Raw genomic sequence first — 17,269 nt, forward strand, 5'->3', positions numbered from 1 at the left:
ATTTTTTTCTTAAAAGGAATTTATTTACCATTATCATTATAAGTGTGGGGAATTAATTAACATGTCAATTAATAATGCACCTAAACATATAAAATAAAATAATTTTATTTATTCCATATTAATATTACAAATATAACAAGTTATATTATTTTATTTGAATATGTAAACAATTTTTATATCTTAAAAAACACGCTTTTAAAATTATTTTTACTTTCAAAGAAATACCAACTCTTTCTTATATTAATATTGACATTTGATCTGAACCTGAATTATTTTTACCAACTCACTTTTCTCACGCGTAAGGTAAAGCTTAATCATTAAATGCCCCTACAAATTTGCTTGCGTGTCCATGATTTCTTCTTCGACTAGACACCTCGATAGAATCAATTGAGACAAATTTAGACCGCTTTAACTTTTGCCACTTTCCAAGAAATGGGACAGTGAGATCATCCAAAACAAACAAATAACCCATCACATTAAAAACACAGTAATGTTGAAGCAGACACCAAATTATCAGTGGAAAATTCAACGACGCAATTAATCTCTTCAACGGTCAGATTATGTAAGCGTTTAAGTCATAATTAATGTCTTTCTTTAGTGTAGCTTCCTGCTGTCTTCCTCGTCTTTGAACTGCTTTCTATAAATACCACACACTTTACTTGGAAATAAGCATAGAAACTCACAAAGATAGCTCAGAAACTAGAGAAAGTAACAGAGAGTTTTGACTGTTTTCTAATGGCGAACTTCCCAGTAATCAACTTGGAGAAGCTTAATGGTGAAGAGAGACAGGCCACTATGGAGAAAATTAATGACGCTTGTGAGAATTGGGGATTTTTTGAGGTATATATACATCTTTGCATATTTATTACTCCGTCCCTTCCTTTTTATAAGAAACAATCTCTCTCATAATAGTGTTTCTAAATATAAGAGATAAATTCTCTTTGTTTGAAATTTTAAACTAGTCTTTTTATTTGTAGCTCCATTAAATATATGCTACTTATTATATCTCTGCAATGAATTTCTACTCAAAGTATCTCTCACATATTCTCTTTACAAAGAAGGATATAATTAGAAAATTATGTATCTATCTTACACATTTATTGTTTTTAACTAACTTTAACTAATATTTTGAACTGTGTTATAGTAGTTGTTTCTTATAATAAGGGATGGAGGGAGTATTATTATTATTATTTTGTTAATTATGGTGGCAATTATTAAATAAATTTTGATTGCTTTTCTTTTGTAGTTGGTGAACCATGGGATAGCCCATGAACTTTTGGACACAGTGGAGAGGTTAACAAAAGAGCATTATAGGAAATGCATGGAGCAAAGGTTCAAAGAATTTGTGGCAAGCAAAGCATTAGAAGGTGTTCGAGCTGAAGTTAAGGACATGGATTGGGAAAGCACATTCTTCTTGCGTCACTTGCCTGACTCAAATTTGTCTGAAATCTCAAATCTTACTGAAGAATACAGGTGAAAAATCAAACTCAAACATGTGTTTTATATTATTATATACACATGTATATGTACATATACTGAACTATATAAATTCAAATTAAATGCAGGAAGGTGATGAAGGAATTTGCAAAACAGATACAAAAACTTGCGGAGGAACTATTAGACTTGCTTTGTGAGAATCTTGGACTGGAGAAGGGTTACCTCAAGAAGGCATTCCATGGGTCAAGAGGACCAAATTTTGGAACAAAGGTTGCCAACTACCCTGCTTGCCCCAACCCTAAACTCGTGAAAGGTCTCCGTGCCCATACCGATGCGGGTGGCATCATCCTTCTCTTCCAAGATGACAAGGTCTGTGGACTCCAACTTCTCAAAGACGGCCAATGGATTGATGTGCCTCCAATGCGCCATTCCATCGTGGTGAATCTTGGTGACCAACTTGAGGTATTAAACATAAATATCTCCATAAAACTTTATTCCTTAATTAATTAGAAAAATAGGGAGAAAAGAATATTAGGAAGGAAAACTTTCAAAAATAGTAAATTTTCTTGCTACTTTTGGTAATAGTCCTTCGTGGTATTCCCTCCTTATTTTCTTCCCGTTTTCCCCTCCATTCAAAACAAGCCTATATGTACTACAACTTGATATGTATCATCACAAACAATTCAGCAGATTGTGCAACTATAGAGAGATTAAGATAACGCAGGTGGGACCCAACTTATGTTTATCTCTCTAAATTTAATTTAATCATGTCTTGATGATTTCGTGAACAGGTAATCACAAATGGGAAGTACAAGAGTGTGGAACATCGTGTGATTACACAAACAAATGGTACGAGGATGTCCGTAGCTTCATTCTACAATCCAGGAAGTGATGCTTTTATTCATCCAGCTCCACAATTGATTGAGGGAAAGGAAGAAGAAATGAAACAGATTTATCCAAAATTTGTGTTTGAAGATTACATGAAGCTCTATGCTGCACTTAAGTTTCAGGCTAAGGAGCCAAGGTTTGATGCCATGAAAGCTGCGAACCCCACTGCCGCAACAGCTTAAGAAGGAAATATATGTAACTGATCCGGAAAAAGGAACAATATACAAGAAATTATACACACAAATTAAAAATAAAACAGAAGGGTTATCACTATCAGGGATTTTTTTCGGTTTACTTATTCACATTCTTACTATAGTGGTTGAATTTGATTGGTTGTACTTCATTGTCAGTGAGCCATGAATTTATCAATAAAAGATAGCATTCTTTTCATATCTTTCTTTTCCCAAATGTTGGATTTCTGGTTTCTCTAATTTCAGCGGTTTCAAGAAATATTAAATTCGATTAATATTCAGCATATTTTGCAGCATAAACAATTTTTTTTGTATGTATTCATGTCACACACACTATAATGTCATGATAAATCAGAGGAAATATCCAACTCTAGAATAAGAGCAGAAAACAAGAAGAAATGTTCTTGCTAAAAAGAAAAAGAGTAAATATTTGATGCAAATTGATTTATTTTGATGTCGGCAAAAAATGATTGATTTGATTCCAATTTTATCACATTGACTTTTTTGTCCCTCCCTTAATATTGGTTTTCTCCTTCTTAGTACCATGTGGAGCCTGACTGATAGGTCTTCAGAACGCAAACATCCACATGGAGGGCCCTCTTTGCAAATTGTCTCTTCCAAGTTTCAACTGTGGCTTTGATACAACTATGTATTTAAAATATGTTACCAACTAAAGTTATTTACCATTTACGCCAATGTAAGAATACTAAAGAAAAAAGAACAGAGAGAGAGAGAGAGAGAGAGAGAGAGAGAGAGAGAACGACATATCGTCCTCTTGTAATGTGTGGGAAGTTCTGGATTGCGCCAACCATTCCATATAAACAAAAACTGAGCAAATTAATCATGGAAAAATGGCACTAAGGTCCCAAACAAGAATAAATACTGCAGAAAGGTCCCATATAAATTACAAATTAAATAGACAATAAGTTCCAAGGGGACTTCATTGCAAAAGAATGCAAAGCTATAATTACTTTTCTATCTTTAATGATTGAGAAACAGAAAGCGAAAGATAGGGTCATTTTTGTGCATCTTCCTCCAAATGATCCATAAGAAACAAAAGAATTTCAGATTAAAGAAATGGATTTCATCGATCATCTTCCTCGTCACCTTCTTGAAGTCAAAACACTTTCCCTCTTTATCGTCTCAACAGATTTTTGATTTGTAACATTCATCTCCCTCTTCATTATGCTATGTTGATAGTTTAAGTTAGGTTTCATTATGGGTGGGTAGAGTAATAAAAGGTACTCTATTTTTAGGTATATTGTTGGTGGCTTGACGTGTTTGCCTATGATTAAGTGGCAATGAATGAAAATGATGAAGGTTGTTATAGGTAGAATGCCTATGCTATGGAATGGAAAAATGTGGCGTCAACACAGCCCGCAATAATTGTCAATTTAGTTGCTTGACTTGTTAATGATAACTATATGGTATGTTTACATTACAAATGGTAAGTATGTTCGGAAAGCACGTATTTTGTTTCTTTCATATAAGAAGTTTCTAAATGATGATGAAAAAGATGATATGCAATATGTTGAGAGTAGTGTAAGAATAAGAAGCATAAAGGAAGGTACAAGTTATGAAGGGTTGAAAACAATAATAACATCATTTGTTGCAAAAGAAAGTAATTCATTTATTTTGAAAAAATAGACACATTTGTATTTTATGTCACTTGTTACTATAAATGATATATTTTGTATCAAACTATTTAAATGTTGTAATGAAATATTAGTTAATGAGTATGTGTTGATAATTTAAGGTGTCATTATTAATAAATCTGATTAATAAGTCTTATATTTAGAACCAAAATCAACTCAATAATTAGGTCCTATATTAAGGAGTGGAGAAGTATTATTTTTATATGCTATTTTCATATTTCACAATTATAAATATAAATAATAGCTTAAATAATTAGAAATAAAAAATATAACAAATTATGTTGTATGAATTATATTTTTTTATACAAAATGGATATTATAAATAAATATTTTAATCAAATAATAAAATTAAATATAAATATTTAATATTATTATTTAACAATATTTAATATAATAGCCTTTAGGGGTGACAAAAAAGGTCATTTTCAGCGGTAACATTTTTGGTCATCACTAAAGTGTAGTTTCAGCGACGACTGTTTTGTTGTCGCTGAAAGTCTATTTTAATATTTTATTACTATTATATATATTTGGTTTATAACAATTATCATCAAATTTATTTCAATTTAGTGGCAAGAAGAAGGGATGTATATGAGGAGGTCAGGAGTTCAAACCATAGAAAAGTCATATTTATAGTGATAATATCTAGTTGGTAACATGGTGCATTGACGTGTGGACTCGTGGCATAGATGAGGTGGTGCGTGACGTGGTGACACCTGGCGGGCTTTTGTCACTGCTAAAAAGGTCTTTAGCAATGACTTTCATGTATACTGTAAAAAAAAGCTTTCACGATGGTCATCAAGGAGAACACTGTAAACAAAATGGCAATGGCATTTTTGTAATTATATGGAAGTGAATTTTACTTTTCACTATCCAAAAAACCACTGTGAAAAGTTCTTTTATGATGGTTTTTTAAAAACCACTGTAAAAGTTTTTTTTTACAGCAGTTTTTTAAAAAACCGCCTTAAAAAGTTTATTAAAATTTTAAATCCCTATCTATCGTGTGATAGTTTTCATTTTTCACAGTCAAAGCTCATGGTCCTCTATTGCTATCTCCACTCAATTTTCTGCCTCCTCCTACTTTTGCCAGCATTTGTCCCTTACTTCTAGCATCTTCACCATGTTCTTCCATCGCCATCTCTATTGCCGTCACCGTCGCGTCATCCTTTTCATTGTTATTTTTCAGTTTTTTGCCCTTTCTCCTCCATTCTTTTCGAGGGTTTCATAGTTTTTGTAGTTTGTTTTTTTTTATATTAAAAATATGATGTTTGTTCTAAGTTTAAATAGATCTGATTTTTTCTCCTCTCATTATTTAAACATACTTTGATACTTGAATGCCTGAATAGATCTGATTTTTGTCTCTCTCATTTTGTAAATCAAAGTTTGACAACCTAAAATTCATGAATTTTCTCAGATCTAGGTCATTAATTTTACCTTCATTAAATCTTAGTGGCTTCAATCTAGTGGTTGAAGGCGAAGCTAAGTAGCACTATTATGGCAGGGAAAGGATATACTTTTGCTCTATCAGAATGCTTTTGACTAGTGATAGGTTATTAGTTGATTGATTCTCAAACCTCTTTGCCTTAGGACTTTGTTCTCCCGTTCCATCTTGATCAATAGGATAAAAGATAAACTAAAAAAAAAACCTTTTCAAGGCAGTTATTTATATAATGTCGTGAAAAATTCCATATCACAGCAGTCGTGAAATCCTCTACACTTCATATCGGTGGTGTATATATCGCTCTCAAAACTGCTGTGAAAAGGTTATTTTAACCACAATAAAATGTCTTTTTTGTAGTAAGGTTTTGTTGCCACTGATAAGTTTCAGTTATAGTCACAGCTAAAAAGTTACCGCTGAAAGTCAATTTTTTTTAGTGAAAGAATTATCATACAATCCTAAGAAATGAATGTAATAACTAAAACATCCCATGACAAATGAGTAACACAAACATATTATCATTTTTTATGTTAAACCTTGTGATCGCATGCTGTTCAGTTATTATAGGACTCCTTAGTAATTACATTTCATTATTGAAACATTCATATAGTAATTCTCCCAATATTTTTTGGCCTTGATATGGTAATTCTCCCCCAAAATCTATTACTTGCAAATTTATTTTATCCTTTATAATGCCGACATTCAAATATTATTTATTCTGGATCAAATCAAACGTTTTGGTGAAGTAACAAAAGATGAAACTTTAAAACTTAGATAAAGTCTTTATTTGAAAAGAAAAAAAGGCGGTTACTTCCAAAATAATATATATGGATATCCCCTTTGATTTTCCTAAGAACTTTGTGTAGTCATTCTCAAAGGAAAAGAAAGTCCAGTGGACCATATTACTTAGAAAGTAACAGATAAAGATAATTGTCCCCAACAAATATAAAGTAGTACTGTATGAATAGTATACTAAATCGTTGGGAAGATGCTCCACTTATACCCTTTTTTTCAAATAAAAAGAAAGAAAGAAAGAAAGAACGAACTTAGGTCGGCCTCCATATACACTTCATCCTGTTTTATTTTTTATAACAAAAACTGTAGATGAGTTGGATGATGGAGCTCATCAGGATCAGAACATACTTTCAGACTTAAAGAACACTCATAGAGCTATTTACAAATCACCAACATATTTACAAAGCAGAGAGAGATTTTTTTTTTTTGGTCTTATACGAGTTACATCTTAAACTTTTTATTTGAATATACAAGTTTACCATTTATTTATTATTGTGTATACTTTAAACTCTTGAGATAGAATATATATTAAATAGAAGTAAAGTTGTAAAGTCTTTAAATCTTAAGACAGTGTTAACGAGATATATTTTGCTTAATTCCAGTGAAACAGATTGACTTATAAATAGGACATATTGCTTAAAGTTTCAAAAAATAAATCGTATTATTCATAATTTATAAATAATATAATTTTATTATAAATTATATATTTCATTAATACATTTGACATCTTGTCTGGTAAAATCAATGCATACGTATTGCATAAAATAAAAAGAAAATAAAAGTTGGTTTAGTTGATAATAATTTATTTTACATCCAACAAGGACTAGGATTATAGTGGTGGGCTTGATGTGAGAGTCTTAAGAAAACAACTAGAAATGAATATTATATTTTTATCAGTTTGGTGAAGTACGCTTGCATTGCTTGGTAGGCGGATGTTCATTTCGCAAGATTTGGTAGTAATGTGAAAATAAAAATGTACAGATATAAATATACTAAAATCCACAAATTTGATGTAATATACTAACCACGTTTTTTAATATACAGACTAGAACCTCGTTAAATTTCTTACAAGAGACTCGTATATAATTGTGAAAATCGCTATGTGGCTCCAATAAAAGAATTTAATTATAAAAAAAAATTATAGCGAGTAAATGATAAATTCCAGTGCAAGAAGTAACAAGTTTTTCTTGCTGGCAGCTTCAGGTCATTCACACAAAGGTCTATGATTTTTCTCCATGATTTGTACTGCTTGATAAAGTATAGGTACTGTGAGGTCCCATAACAAGCAAATGATAAATTTTAATGCAAGAAATAACAATATTCATCTTTTTGGCAAAACAAGTTATCTCATGTCTTCCTAGTTTTCACACATTTTGCAGTGGTTTTCCTGCTTTAGGCATGTTTCTAAGCAAGGATTTAGGCTTTTATTTATTTTTTAAATCCCAGCCCCACTATCCCGATTTTCATTTTTATATAAAAAATTTAGACTCGCATATAATTGCGAAAACAGGTCCTTACATTGATTGTTCATTCTTTTCTCATGTATTGTACATAAGGATCAACTCTCTAGTGTACGTAAGTGACCCACGGCCGTAAGAGGTCTCCGTATGCGTAGAGTCGAAAATAGATCCTGAAATAACACAAGACCATGGCCGTGTATGGGTTCATATCATATAATTTCAAGAACATATAACAACTATCGGTGCTCAAAGATCATTTCTAAGTTAGCCTTAACATCTATTAACATCCCAAGCCTACAATTAGCAAGCAGAAGTCCTTGAAAGAACTATATTGATCTCATAAGCTAATTGTTGGAGTTGGGAAACCCCAGGCTTTATAATAATGTTCTTCTTTCAAAGTAGCCCTCTTGATATAGGACTCATTACACCCATCAATCCAATTAGTTTAATTTCAACACTTGAGTTAGGGTTTCATGAGGAAAAAAGTCAAAATTTCAAGGTTTGAAGGGTTTAAATCCGATTTAGTTTCATAACCCAACGTCAATCCACTTCTTTAAACCTCCAGTAAACACCCCCAACAAAAGCAATACAAGTCCATGTCATGAAAGATTCTTTGTCAGTGAAAAGTTATGGGATCAATTTTGTTTGTAATTTCATACCATTATTGTCTGTCCCTCTAATTCAAAAAAAGAACTAATGACACAGGGGTTCATGATACATCCCTTTTGCTTGATAAACTCCCACAATAAGCTCAGCATTTCCACAACCCCTACTTAAGTCCTACAAAACTGATATGTCATTGTTAAGCCAAAAGCAGTTCAATTCATTCCACTATGTATACCATTTCTTCCCTTTTTGCTCATAGAGGGCTAATGTGGGACTGTAGGGAGTACTTTGGGTAGAGTAGTGAGTTTGAAAGTGGGAAAACATCACAATCAACCACCTTGACAAAGCTAAGTTTGGAAATTATGAGAATTATTTGCCGCCTAGCATTCACCACAAGCGTAACAAGTAGTAAAGTGATCAACCTATAAACCAACATACCTATATTTAATTTCAGAGAACACTTACAAGTGCGTTTGTTCTCTAGGTTAGCATAATATTGATTCAACTAAGAGCAAAGAAAAGAGGGGTTAGTTTTGTTTATGAAATACATTGGGAGATTCATAATAATCTTGTGAATGATATTTTTCACGTCCTGTGTGATCCATATAATCTTTCGGATGGCGTGAATGATGAAAAGCAATGGATTTGAATCATAATGGTAAAAATCTTTTTAAGGTTGCACAGAATCAAATTAAATCCTACCAACAAACACATGTTTGGCCTTCTTTTTGAAAAATAGAACACATATAAGAAAAATGCATGAACTTAGTCCATCTTACTTTTCTCCCAAAGGGACAAATGCTGGAATGAGACTACTTTTCTGCTCCTATGTACTTCTTGTGAATCATATGTCTCAAGGGAATAAACGAACCTAATTTAGGGTATATTCGGTTTTCTAAAGCAAAACTTGAACCAAAGGAGTTGAACATAATATAGAAATTGCACGTGCTAAACAACAACTATAGGTGTGTTTGGATTAACGGTGACATAACTGACTTTTACAAATTTAAGTTAGAGTAAAAGTCAGTTATTATATGCATATAATGTAATAATCCTAGAGCCATTAAAATTATAAAATGAAAATAATTGTTATCAGGAAAAATTTGAAAATACATTTTAGTTAATTAAATATATTTAATTGGAAAAACATCAATAACATCCCCACATCCAAAATACACTGAAGCAGGTCTTTGAAGAAAGAAGAAAAGAAAAAAATGCAAAGCAGGAAAAAAGAAAAACAATAATAAAAGTGAATGAGCACAAAAACGGCACATTGTAAATGAAAGCATAAGGGTTAAATTGTTTTCAAATTCCATCGGGCAATTAGAGGAGATGGGAGGTCCCCGCCTCCATCTTCATTCGATACACCTTCGCCTTCTCTTCCTCTTGAATCATCACCATAAGCCGCCACAGACTCCAAAAAATACAGCAACCATCATCATTCTTTTGGGGCGAGAAATAGGAATAGGAAGGCAATCACGAACTAAATGGCTGAAGACCAACGACAAAAGACGATCGGGTAGATTAAGAGCCAGAGAGATAATGGGAAAGAGGTGTGAGAGGGAAGAAAGAGAAAGGGTAGATAAGAGCTGATAAAATTTTCAGAAGACTGTTAACGGTAAAACGACTTCACCACCGCCGACGCAGCATTTTGTGGCTTCTACGGACTACGGTATGGTGCTTTTACCCCCATAAGTTAGACTGAGAAAAAGTTGATCCAAATAAGCATTTGTCTTCAAACATACTACCAACTCATGTTTTGCACATTCCAATACACGTTTCCATCTCAATACGCTGTGTAGATGCTTTTCTTATTTTGAATAACACCTGAACTTAGCTTCAACAGTGGTAGGCAGTATTATTAGTAAAAGTGGTAATAATAACTAGTAAGTCATCATCCAAAGAAATATTTTCGTGCAAGAACCCGTTAAAGTGATTGGGTTTTTTCTTCCGAAAACTAGTCCAGTAAATATTGGATTTAAACGGTCCAAAATTATCAGAAAAATATTGGCAAAACTGGGTAATCGGAAACCAGTTTGAACTGGCTAAGAATATATATATATATATATATATATAATATTTTTTCATGTTTCTACGCTTAATGGTCAATTCTTTTGTGCTTACGCATCTAACCAAATTGAATATACATTGACGGGCAGATAAATTCAGAAACTCACTGTTTAACACGTTTATTCTTGTACAGTGTAATAAAGACTTAATTATTAGGATTAATACAATTTTTAGTCCCTCAAATTTTTTTTTAATATGTTAAATTTCAAACCATAAGTTTTATTCCCTCAAGTTCTTCCCCATTAAAAATATTAGTTCCTATAATCTAATAAATACTTCAACTATTTTGTCTTTCGAGAAACCAAAACTTATAATTTAAAATTTCAGAGACTAAAATCAAAAGTCGTGCAAACTTAAGGAATGAAAGATTATATCAACCCTAATTATTATTTTTGAAAAATAAAAATTAAGTTTCTGAAATGATAGTTAACATGAAGCGGATCAATTAATTAATGGTCGAATTGATTAAATATGTAACAATTTCGTGAAATTATCATTTTAAAAAATAATTATTACTAGGTTTCCGTGCTAGTTAAAATATTACCTCCAGTCCTTAATATAAAATCTAATTGACTAATTTGAAAAGATTAACAAAATTAGTTAGGTTAATTATTTGTAATGAATAAGTGTTATCTTTCCTTACTAATCATGTGTATTAGTTAAAACCACCATTTAATGGAACCTTTAACATGTATAATTACTACAAGGACTACTTTAAAAAAAAATAAATAAATATGAAAGACAAAATAGACTGGAGTCTTATATTTATGACTAAATTAAAAATTAAACTAGTTATTATATTAAAGTTCAGAGTTAGTATTTTATTTGCAACTTGGACGTTTTTAATAAAACTTCCGCGTTATCTTCCGGATTTACATGAAGAAAAGTAAACTTGGGAGGAGATCATGATCTTGGAAATTTTCGACAACTTCTTATGGAAAGAAGTGATGACATGACATGAACAAGCAGCGTTTTCCGACTAATTGATTGTGCAAATTAGATTTCTATCACAAGGTACATGAGATTCTTTTATACGTTATGATATTTCTTCACTTTTTTCCTTTTACATTCATTCTTTAAAACTCCTGCCTTTTTTGTTTTATTAAAACTCCTGCCTATATGAATGAGCACAATTAACTAATATATGTATGCGTAAATGTATTTTCGATGGAGGTAACTCATGTGTAATAATATACCTATAAACCATTTTTTTTATACTATTCTAAAGGGAGAATTATTATGAGGTCCTAAAAAGATAATTACCAAAAAATCTTAATAATAAGTGAGTAGTTAATATACATATATAATTCCTTTGCAATTGATATCATATATGAAGATATTAATTATGCTTAATTACTAATGTCATTTTTGCTTTTCATAAAAAATATATGTAGATAATAATGTATTTTTCTGAAAAAAAAAAATTGAAGTATGAACGTTTTCCCAGTCATTTATATGCAATCAAATAGTATCATATACTTTTGAAACCTGAAATTATTATTATTTTCTTTATGGGATAATTTTAAACAAAAGCTAGCCAGAAAACACGTATACTTGCCCAAACAAAAACATGACTCTTGATCTTTTTCAAAAAAAAAAAAAAAGCTGCATTGTCTTGTCAAATTCCGGCTTCACCTAGGGAAATCACAATTTGAATTCCAAATAAATAAACTGGAAAACCTACCAAAGACAGTGAACTATGTTTTTGTCCAAAAAAAGTGTGAACGATGTGATGTTTAATAAAATCCGTAGTTAAAAAATTTGTGACAACAGAATTAAAATCAGCAGCAGGTGCGCCAGCAAAATCCGTCATAAATTCAATTTGTGACAGATTTTCCCCTTGCAATTTTTTTGGGAAAAATGAATTACTAGCTATACCTAGTTAATTAATTCTAGATGTATAAAGAATAGCCAAATTTAAATTTCTAATCATGATACTCCTGGTTTGACCCACAAGTCAACTCAAATTCATAATAGAGTAGAAATGGCAAATTTGAAACTTCACATTTTGAGCGAAGACTCACCGAACCAAGCATTTAATAGTAGGATGACCTGAAATACATACCCAAAAAAAAAAAAAACGAAGGCAACTTAGAAAGGAAAAGAGTAGTCAACTTGAAGAGTGGTAAAAGAATAAATAACCATACAAAATGAAAACGTAACGAATATGAATAAATAACAAAAGAATCGAATTGAGTAGTTTTGTGTTTTTTGTTCTGGCCAAAGGTTTCTGAACAATTTCTGACATTATTTTCTTTATTAGAAGCAAACGAAGTTGTTCAAATCTATATATTTGCCTCTCCACTCTTTTTCTGTTCTTTCGTTTTGATCAAGTGCTTGAGTTCTTTGTTCAAGGTTTGATGAAATGTATTTCCGCTCGTAAACCAATATAAATATATATTGTGAACTTCTACAACTGCCTCAAACCTACTATCCGTATGGTTTGTAGTTCCAGCACTTCTTCAAAGACATGGAAAGACTTTAGCAGAATTTGGGAGGATTTCATTGAGAATGTGGAAGCAAAATAGCATGTCTTTTTGGTTGGATAAATAGTCTGATCTCCTACAATCTCTAGCTAATGTTAGGCTGTTTTTTTAGCCATAGATGTTTTCTATTAAAAGCATTCCTATTGAAGACACTATTAAGTACTAAATGCGGATACTTCTTTTAGTAAGAATTTGAACATGCTTTGTCAAGTTGCGAGCGACTAAATCATCTGCTGATATTAGGTCTCTTTTTTTTTTTTTTTGGGTTACGTATAGGTATATTCTTCATAAAAGCGTTGGCAAAATCAGTCAATATCTATCTCAAATTTTATTATTGGCTATGGGTTGGGAAAGGAATGGGCCGAGAAACTGTCGAGGCCCAAGTCATGATGGAAGGAGGCAACGAATTTTGCTCGGCTCTTAACCCCACTCAAATGACCATTGAAAAAGAGACCAAGCTCCAATCTCATTGCAAATTTAGATAAGCTCTAAATTTGACGGAAAAAAAGATATTGCAAATTTTATTGATTGAGTTTATCACTGGCACAAGTACGTAAGTAATCAACAAATAGTGATTTCCCTCCATAAGCTGTTCCAGTGGTACTGGAACTCGTAGGTTTCATGGCATCAAATCTTGGCTCTTTTGCTTGTAACTTGAGAGCAGCATAAAGCTTCATGTAATCTTCAAACACAAATTTTGGATAAATAATCTGGCCGTTGGTCTCTTCTTCCTTTCCTTCCATCAATGTTGGTGCTGGAAATATAACAGCATCACTTCCTGGGTTGTAGAATGAAGCTACAGACATCATAGTACCGTTAGTTTGTGCAATCACACGATGCTCCACACTCTTGTACTTCCCATTTGTGATTACCTGCTCAAGAAAACAAAAGTACCACCAACGATCAAAGTTAGATACTGCATTGCCCAAATTTGATACAACTAATTACTTTATAGTCTATGCCAGTAGAGAAACAACATGATAATAAGTCTCTAGTGATTGCACATAATTAATGGGTTTTTATCAACGGGTAGTTAAAATGCACATGAATAGAAAGGATATAATTATAGGAAAACCAATACATATTTGTTACACATAACTAATCTATTCATTTTTTAGAAAATTAGTTATCCAACTCTTATATTAAAACCCAGATGAAGTATATGATTTATTACCTCAATTTGGTCGCCAAGGTTGATGACTATGGAATGGCGCTTGGGAGGCACACTAATCCACTCTCCATCTTTGAGAAGTTGGAGGCCACTGACCTTGTCATCTTGGAAGAGAAGGATGATGCCGCTAGCATCAGTGTGGGGATGAAGACCTTTCACAAGATTAGGGTTAGGGCAGGGAGGGTTGTTGGCAACCTTTGTACCAAAATTTGGTCCTCTAGATCCATGGAAAGCCTTCTTGAGGTAACCCTTCTCTAGTCCAAGATTCTCACAAAGCAAATCCAGCAGTTCCTCTGCAAGCTTCTGTATTTGTTCTACAAATTCCTTCATCACCTTCCTGCATTTAATTTGAATTTATCTAGTTCAAAATATATATACATACACGTGTATATAGTAATATATGAAATATATATATATATATATATATAAAACACATTCTTGTTTCCTTTAGTTTGATTCCTCACCTATATTCTTCGGTAAGATCTGAGATTTCAAACAAGTTTGAGTCAGGTAAGTGACGCAAGAAGAAGTTACTCTCCCAATCCATGTCCTTGACTTCAGCTTCAACATCTGGGGCTTTGCTTTCTACAAACTCTGTAAACCTTTTTTCGATGCATTTCCTATAATGCTCTTTATTTAACCTCTCCACTGTGTCCAAAAGTTCATGGGCTATTCCATGGTTCACCAACTACAAGAAAAACAATCAGATTTATTTAATAATTGCCTCCAAAATTAACCAAAAATAATAATAATAAATATCCCAAGGTGTATGTGTACCTCAAAAATCCCCAATTCTCACAAGCGTCATTAATTTTCTCCATTGTGCCCTGTCTCTCCTCGCACTACAAAAAAAAAAGTGTATTTTCTAGCAGTTAAATTACAACTTTTCTAGCGGTTTTAACCACTACAAACAACCTTTGTAGCGGTTAGAAAAACCGCCAGAAAATCAAGTGTAAGAAATAGTTTTCTAGTGGTTAAAGGAACCGTTACACAATATAGTCAAAACGCTAGAAAATTTCTAGCGGTTCATGATAAGAATGCGACGAATTTTTTAGCGGTTCAAAACCACTAGAAAATTTTCACAGAACTGCTAGAAAGTTGTGCATGAAATTTTATTTTGTCAGGAAACAAAATTGTCAAATTGTCACCAAACCTTTCTAGCAATTATTAACCGTTAGAAATTTGGCGCCAGGTGGACCAAATTTAAATTTTGTGAAATTTTTCCTGCTTTTTTTTATATTTTTCTAGCAGTTTCTGAACCGCTACAAAATTCATTCCAGGTGAAAAAAATAAAATTCAAAATCTTCATTATTATAAAATATAATATTATTAATTAAAAAATCATTAAATATATTATATTAGAGAATTATGTTAATATGTGTATTTACCAATGTATTACATGTTATATATTTCAATTTTGTGATAGATAAAAAGTAATTAAATTATAATTGTGTCAATTGAATTGAATTTAATAAGATAGTTGAATTGGAGATAGGATAGTTTGTAGTGTTGAACCTTAACTTTTATGTTGAAAAGTGGTTGAATTAGTTGAGGAGGGCATGATAAATATAAAGAAGAAAAATCTGAAAGAAAAAGATAAATAAATATGTTAGTAAGTTATAAATAAAGATAAACAAAAGAAATTAGGATTTATAAAATAAATATCATCTTACCATATAAATAAGAGAGAAAAACTATCATGTGAGAGAGCAAGAAGAAAAGAGAGAATTATAAAGAAGAAGAGGAGAGGAAGGAAAAGAAATGGAGTAAATGAATGAGGAGGTGAGATGGTATTTATGGAGATCAGCAAGAATTTTCTAGCAGTTGTCTACTATTTACAATGGTTTTATATCTTTTCTAGCAGTTCTGTTAGTTTCTAACAGTTCTGTAACCACTAAAATTGTAATTTTTTTATTTTTAAAAAACTAAACCAAATTTAAGGGTAATGGTAAGAATTTTCTAGCGGTTAATAACCGCTAGAAATGTTGAAGTCAGAGAAAAATTTGAATTTCAAAGAGGGTAACGGTAAGAATTTTTTAACGGTTAATAACCGTTAGAAATTGTCAACTATGAGGGAAATCTGAATTTGAAATTTTAAAATTTCTTGTGATATTTGTAGTGGTTCTATGAAAATCCTTGAGAAAAATAAATTATTTCTAGCGGTTTCTAGGACAACTGCTAGAAACTTTAATGAAATTTCTAGTGGTTTTTAAACCGCTAGAAAGTATATATCTAATTGTTCTAGTAACAAAACCGTTAGAAATTAAATGCTAGAAATATAGCGCCAATTTCGCGTCACAATTGTGGCAGTCATTTTCTAGCGGAGGTGTCAAAACCGTTAGAAATATGTGGGGTCAACATCATTTTAGTCAAAACACTGTAGATTTCTTACTTTTGTGTTATAACCATTAAAAATATTTAGTTTTGTAGCGATTTTTTTTAACCACTAAATAATGACTGCTGGTAATTTATGTTTTTTTTTTTAGTTTCGCCGTTAAGTTTCTCCAAGTTGATTACTGGGAAGTTCTCCATTTCAAAACACTCAAATTAAAAACTCTCTCTCTCACTCTCTCTCTGTTTTTTCTTCCTTTCTAAGAAATGTTTCTTGGTTTATATGCGAATTGGCAATCCAATAAATGTGTGGGGTGTGTGTGTATAGCAGCTCAGGGTCAGCGTTAGACACGAAAAACATGAGCAAAAAATAAAACAAAATAGATAAGAATTAAAAAACATGAAGCATGACTTAAATGCTTTGGCTGACCAAGGGAGAGCGTCTTTTTACGCTGTTGAATTTTCTTCTCGTAATTTGGGTTCTGATTCAATGTTCTATGAGTTTTCACTGTAATGAATTAATGATTGTTGTTACTGTGTGTCGGTTTGTTCGTTTCCGGCTTTGCTTTTGCTTGATTAGTACGTGATGCGTCACGATTCTTAAAGGCCACAAAAAGTTAAAGCGATAATCTGAACTGTCACTATCCTTCGAAGGGTCTTGTCATATAAAATCTTAAATACAATAAGTGAAATACTAAATATTCGTATACTACGTTTAATGGTCAATGCTTTGGTGCTCACACG

General features: G+C 31.9%; 2 protein-coding genes across 2 annotated transcripts; one reads left to right on the top strand and one right to left on the bottom strand.

Moving 5' to 3' along the window:
- The first annotated feature begins 733 nt into the window (after window positions 1-733).
- LOC114728506 (1-aminocyclopropane-1-carboxylate oxidase 3-like) lies at window positions 734-2,717 on the top strand. The gene is made up of 4 exons (XM_028915422.1): window positions 734-840; window positions 1,247-1,473; window positions 1,566-1,899; window positions 2,229-2,717. Exons 1-4 carry the CDS (start codon window positions 736-738, stop codon window positions 2,505-2,507), a joined length of 945 nt encoding a protein of 314 aa, XP_028771255.1. The 5' UTR covers window positions 734-735; the 3' UTR covers window positions 2,508-2,717.
- Window positions 2,718-13,544: 10,827 nt separating this feature from the next.
- On the bottom strand, window positions 13,545-16,726 carry LOC114728513 (1-aminocyclopropane-1-carboxylate oxidase 1-like). The gene is made up of 5 exons (XM_028915427.1): window positions 16,688-16,726; window positions 14,973-15,036; window positions 14,659-14,884; window positions 14,198-14,531; window positions 13,545-13,895 (listed from the first exon to the last, which is right to left on the bottom strand). Exons 1-5 carry the CDS (start codon window positions 16,724-16,726, stop codon window positions 13,545-13,547), a joined length of 1,014 nt encoding a protein of 337 aa, XP_028771260.1.
- Window positions 16,727-17,269: the final 543 nt, after the last annotated feature.

Source organism: Neltuma alba, unplaced genomic scaffold (assembly GCF_004799145.2).
Source record: "Neltuma alba isolate B1F8T4 unplaced genomic scaffold, ASM479914v2 tig00012537_pilon, whole genome shotgun sequence".
NCBI lineage: Eukaryota > Viridiplantae > Streptophyta > Magnoliopsida > Fabales > Fabaceae > Neltuma > Neltuma alba.

What these genes read in the sequence shown, in the direction of transcription:
- LOC114728506 (XM_028915422.1), top strand. Translation starts at nt 736, where the DNA reads ATGGCGAACTTCCCAGTAATCAACTTGGAGAAGCTTAATGGTGAAGAG. An exon ending in AGAATTGGGGATTTTTTGAG is followed by an intron (nt 841 to 1,246) that starts GTATATATACAT and finishes TTTCTTTTGTAG; the next exon opens with TTGGTGAACCATGGGATAGC. An exon ending in ATCTTGGTGACCAACTTGAG is followed by an intron (nt 1,900 to 2,228) that starts GTATTAAACATA and finishes TTTCGTGAACAG; the next exon opens with GTAATCACAAATGGGAAGTA.
- LOC114728513 (XM_028915427.1), bottom strand. Translation starts at nt 16,726, where the DNA reads ATGGAGAACTTCCCAGTAATCAACTTGGAGAAACTTAAC. An exon ending in TCAACTTGGAGAAACTTAAC is followed by an intron (nt 15,037 to 16,687) that starts GGCGAAACTAAA and finishes TTTTTTTTGTAG; the next exon opens with TGCGAGGAGAGACAGGGCAC. An exon ending in ACCTTGGCGACCAAATTGAG is followed by an intron (nt 13,896 to 14,197) that starts GTAATAAATCAT and finishes TTTCTTGAGCAG; the next exon opens with GTAATCACAAATGGGAAGTA.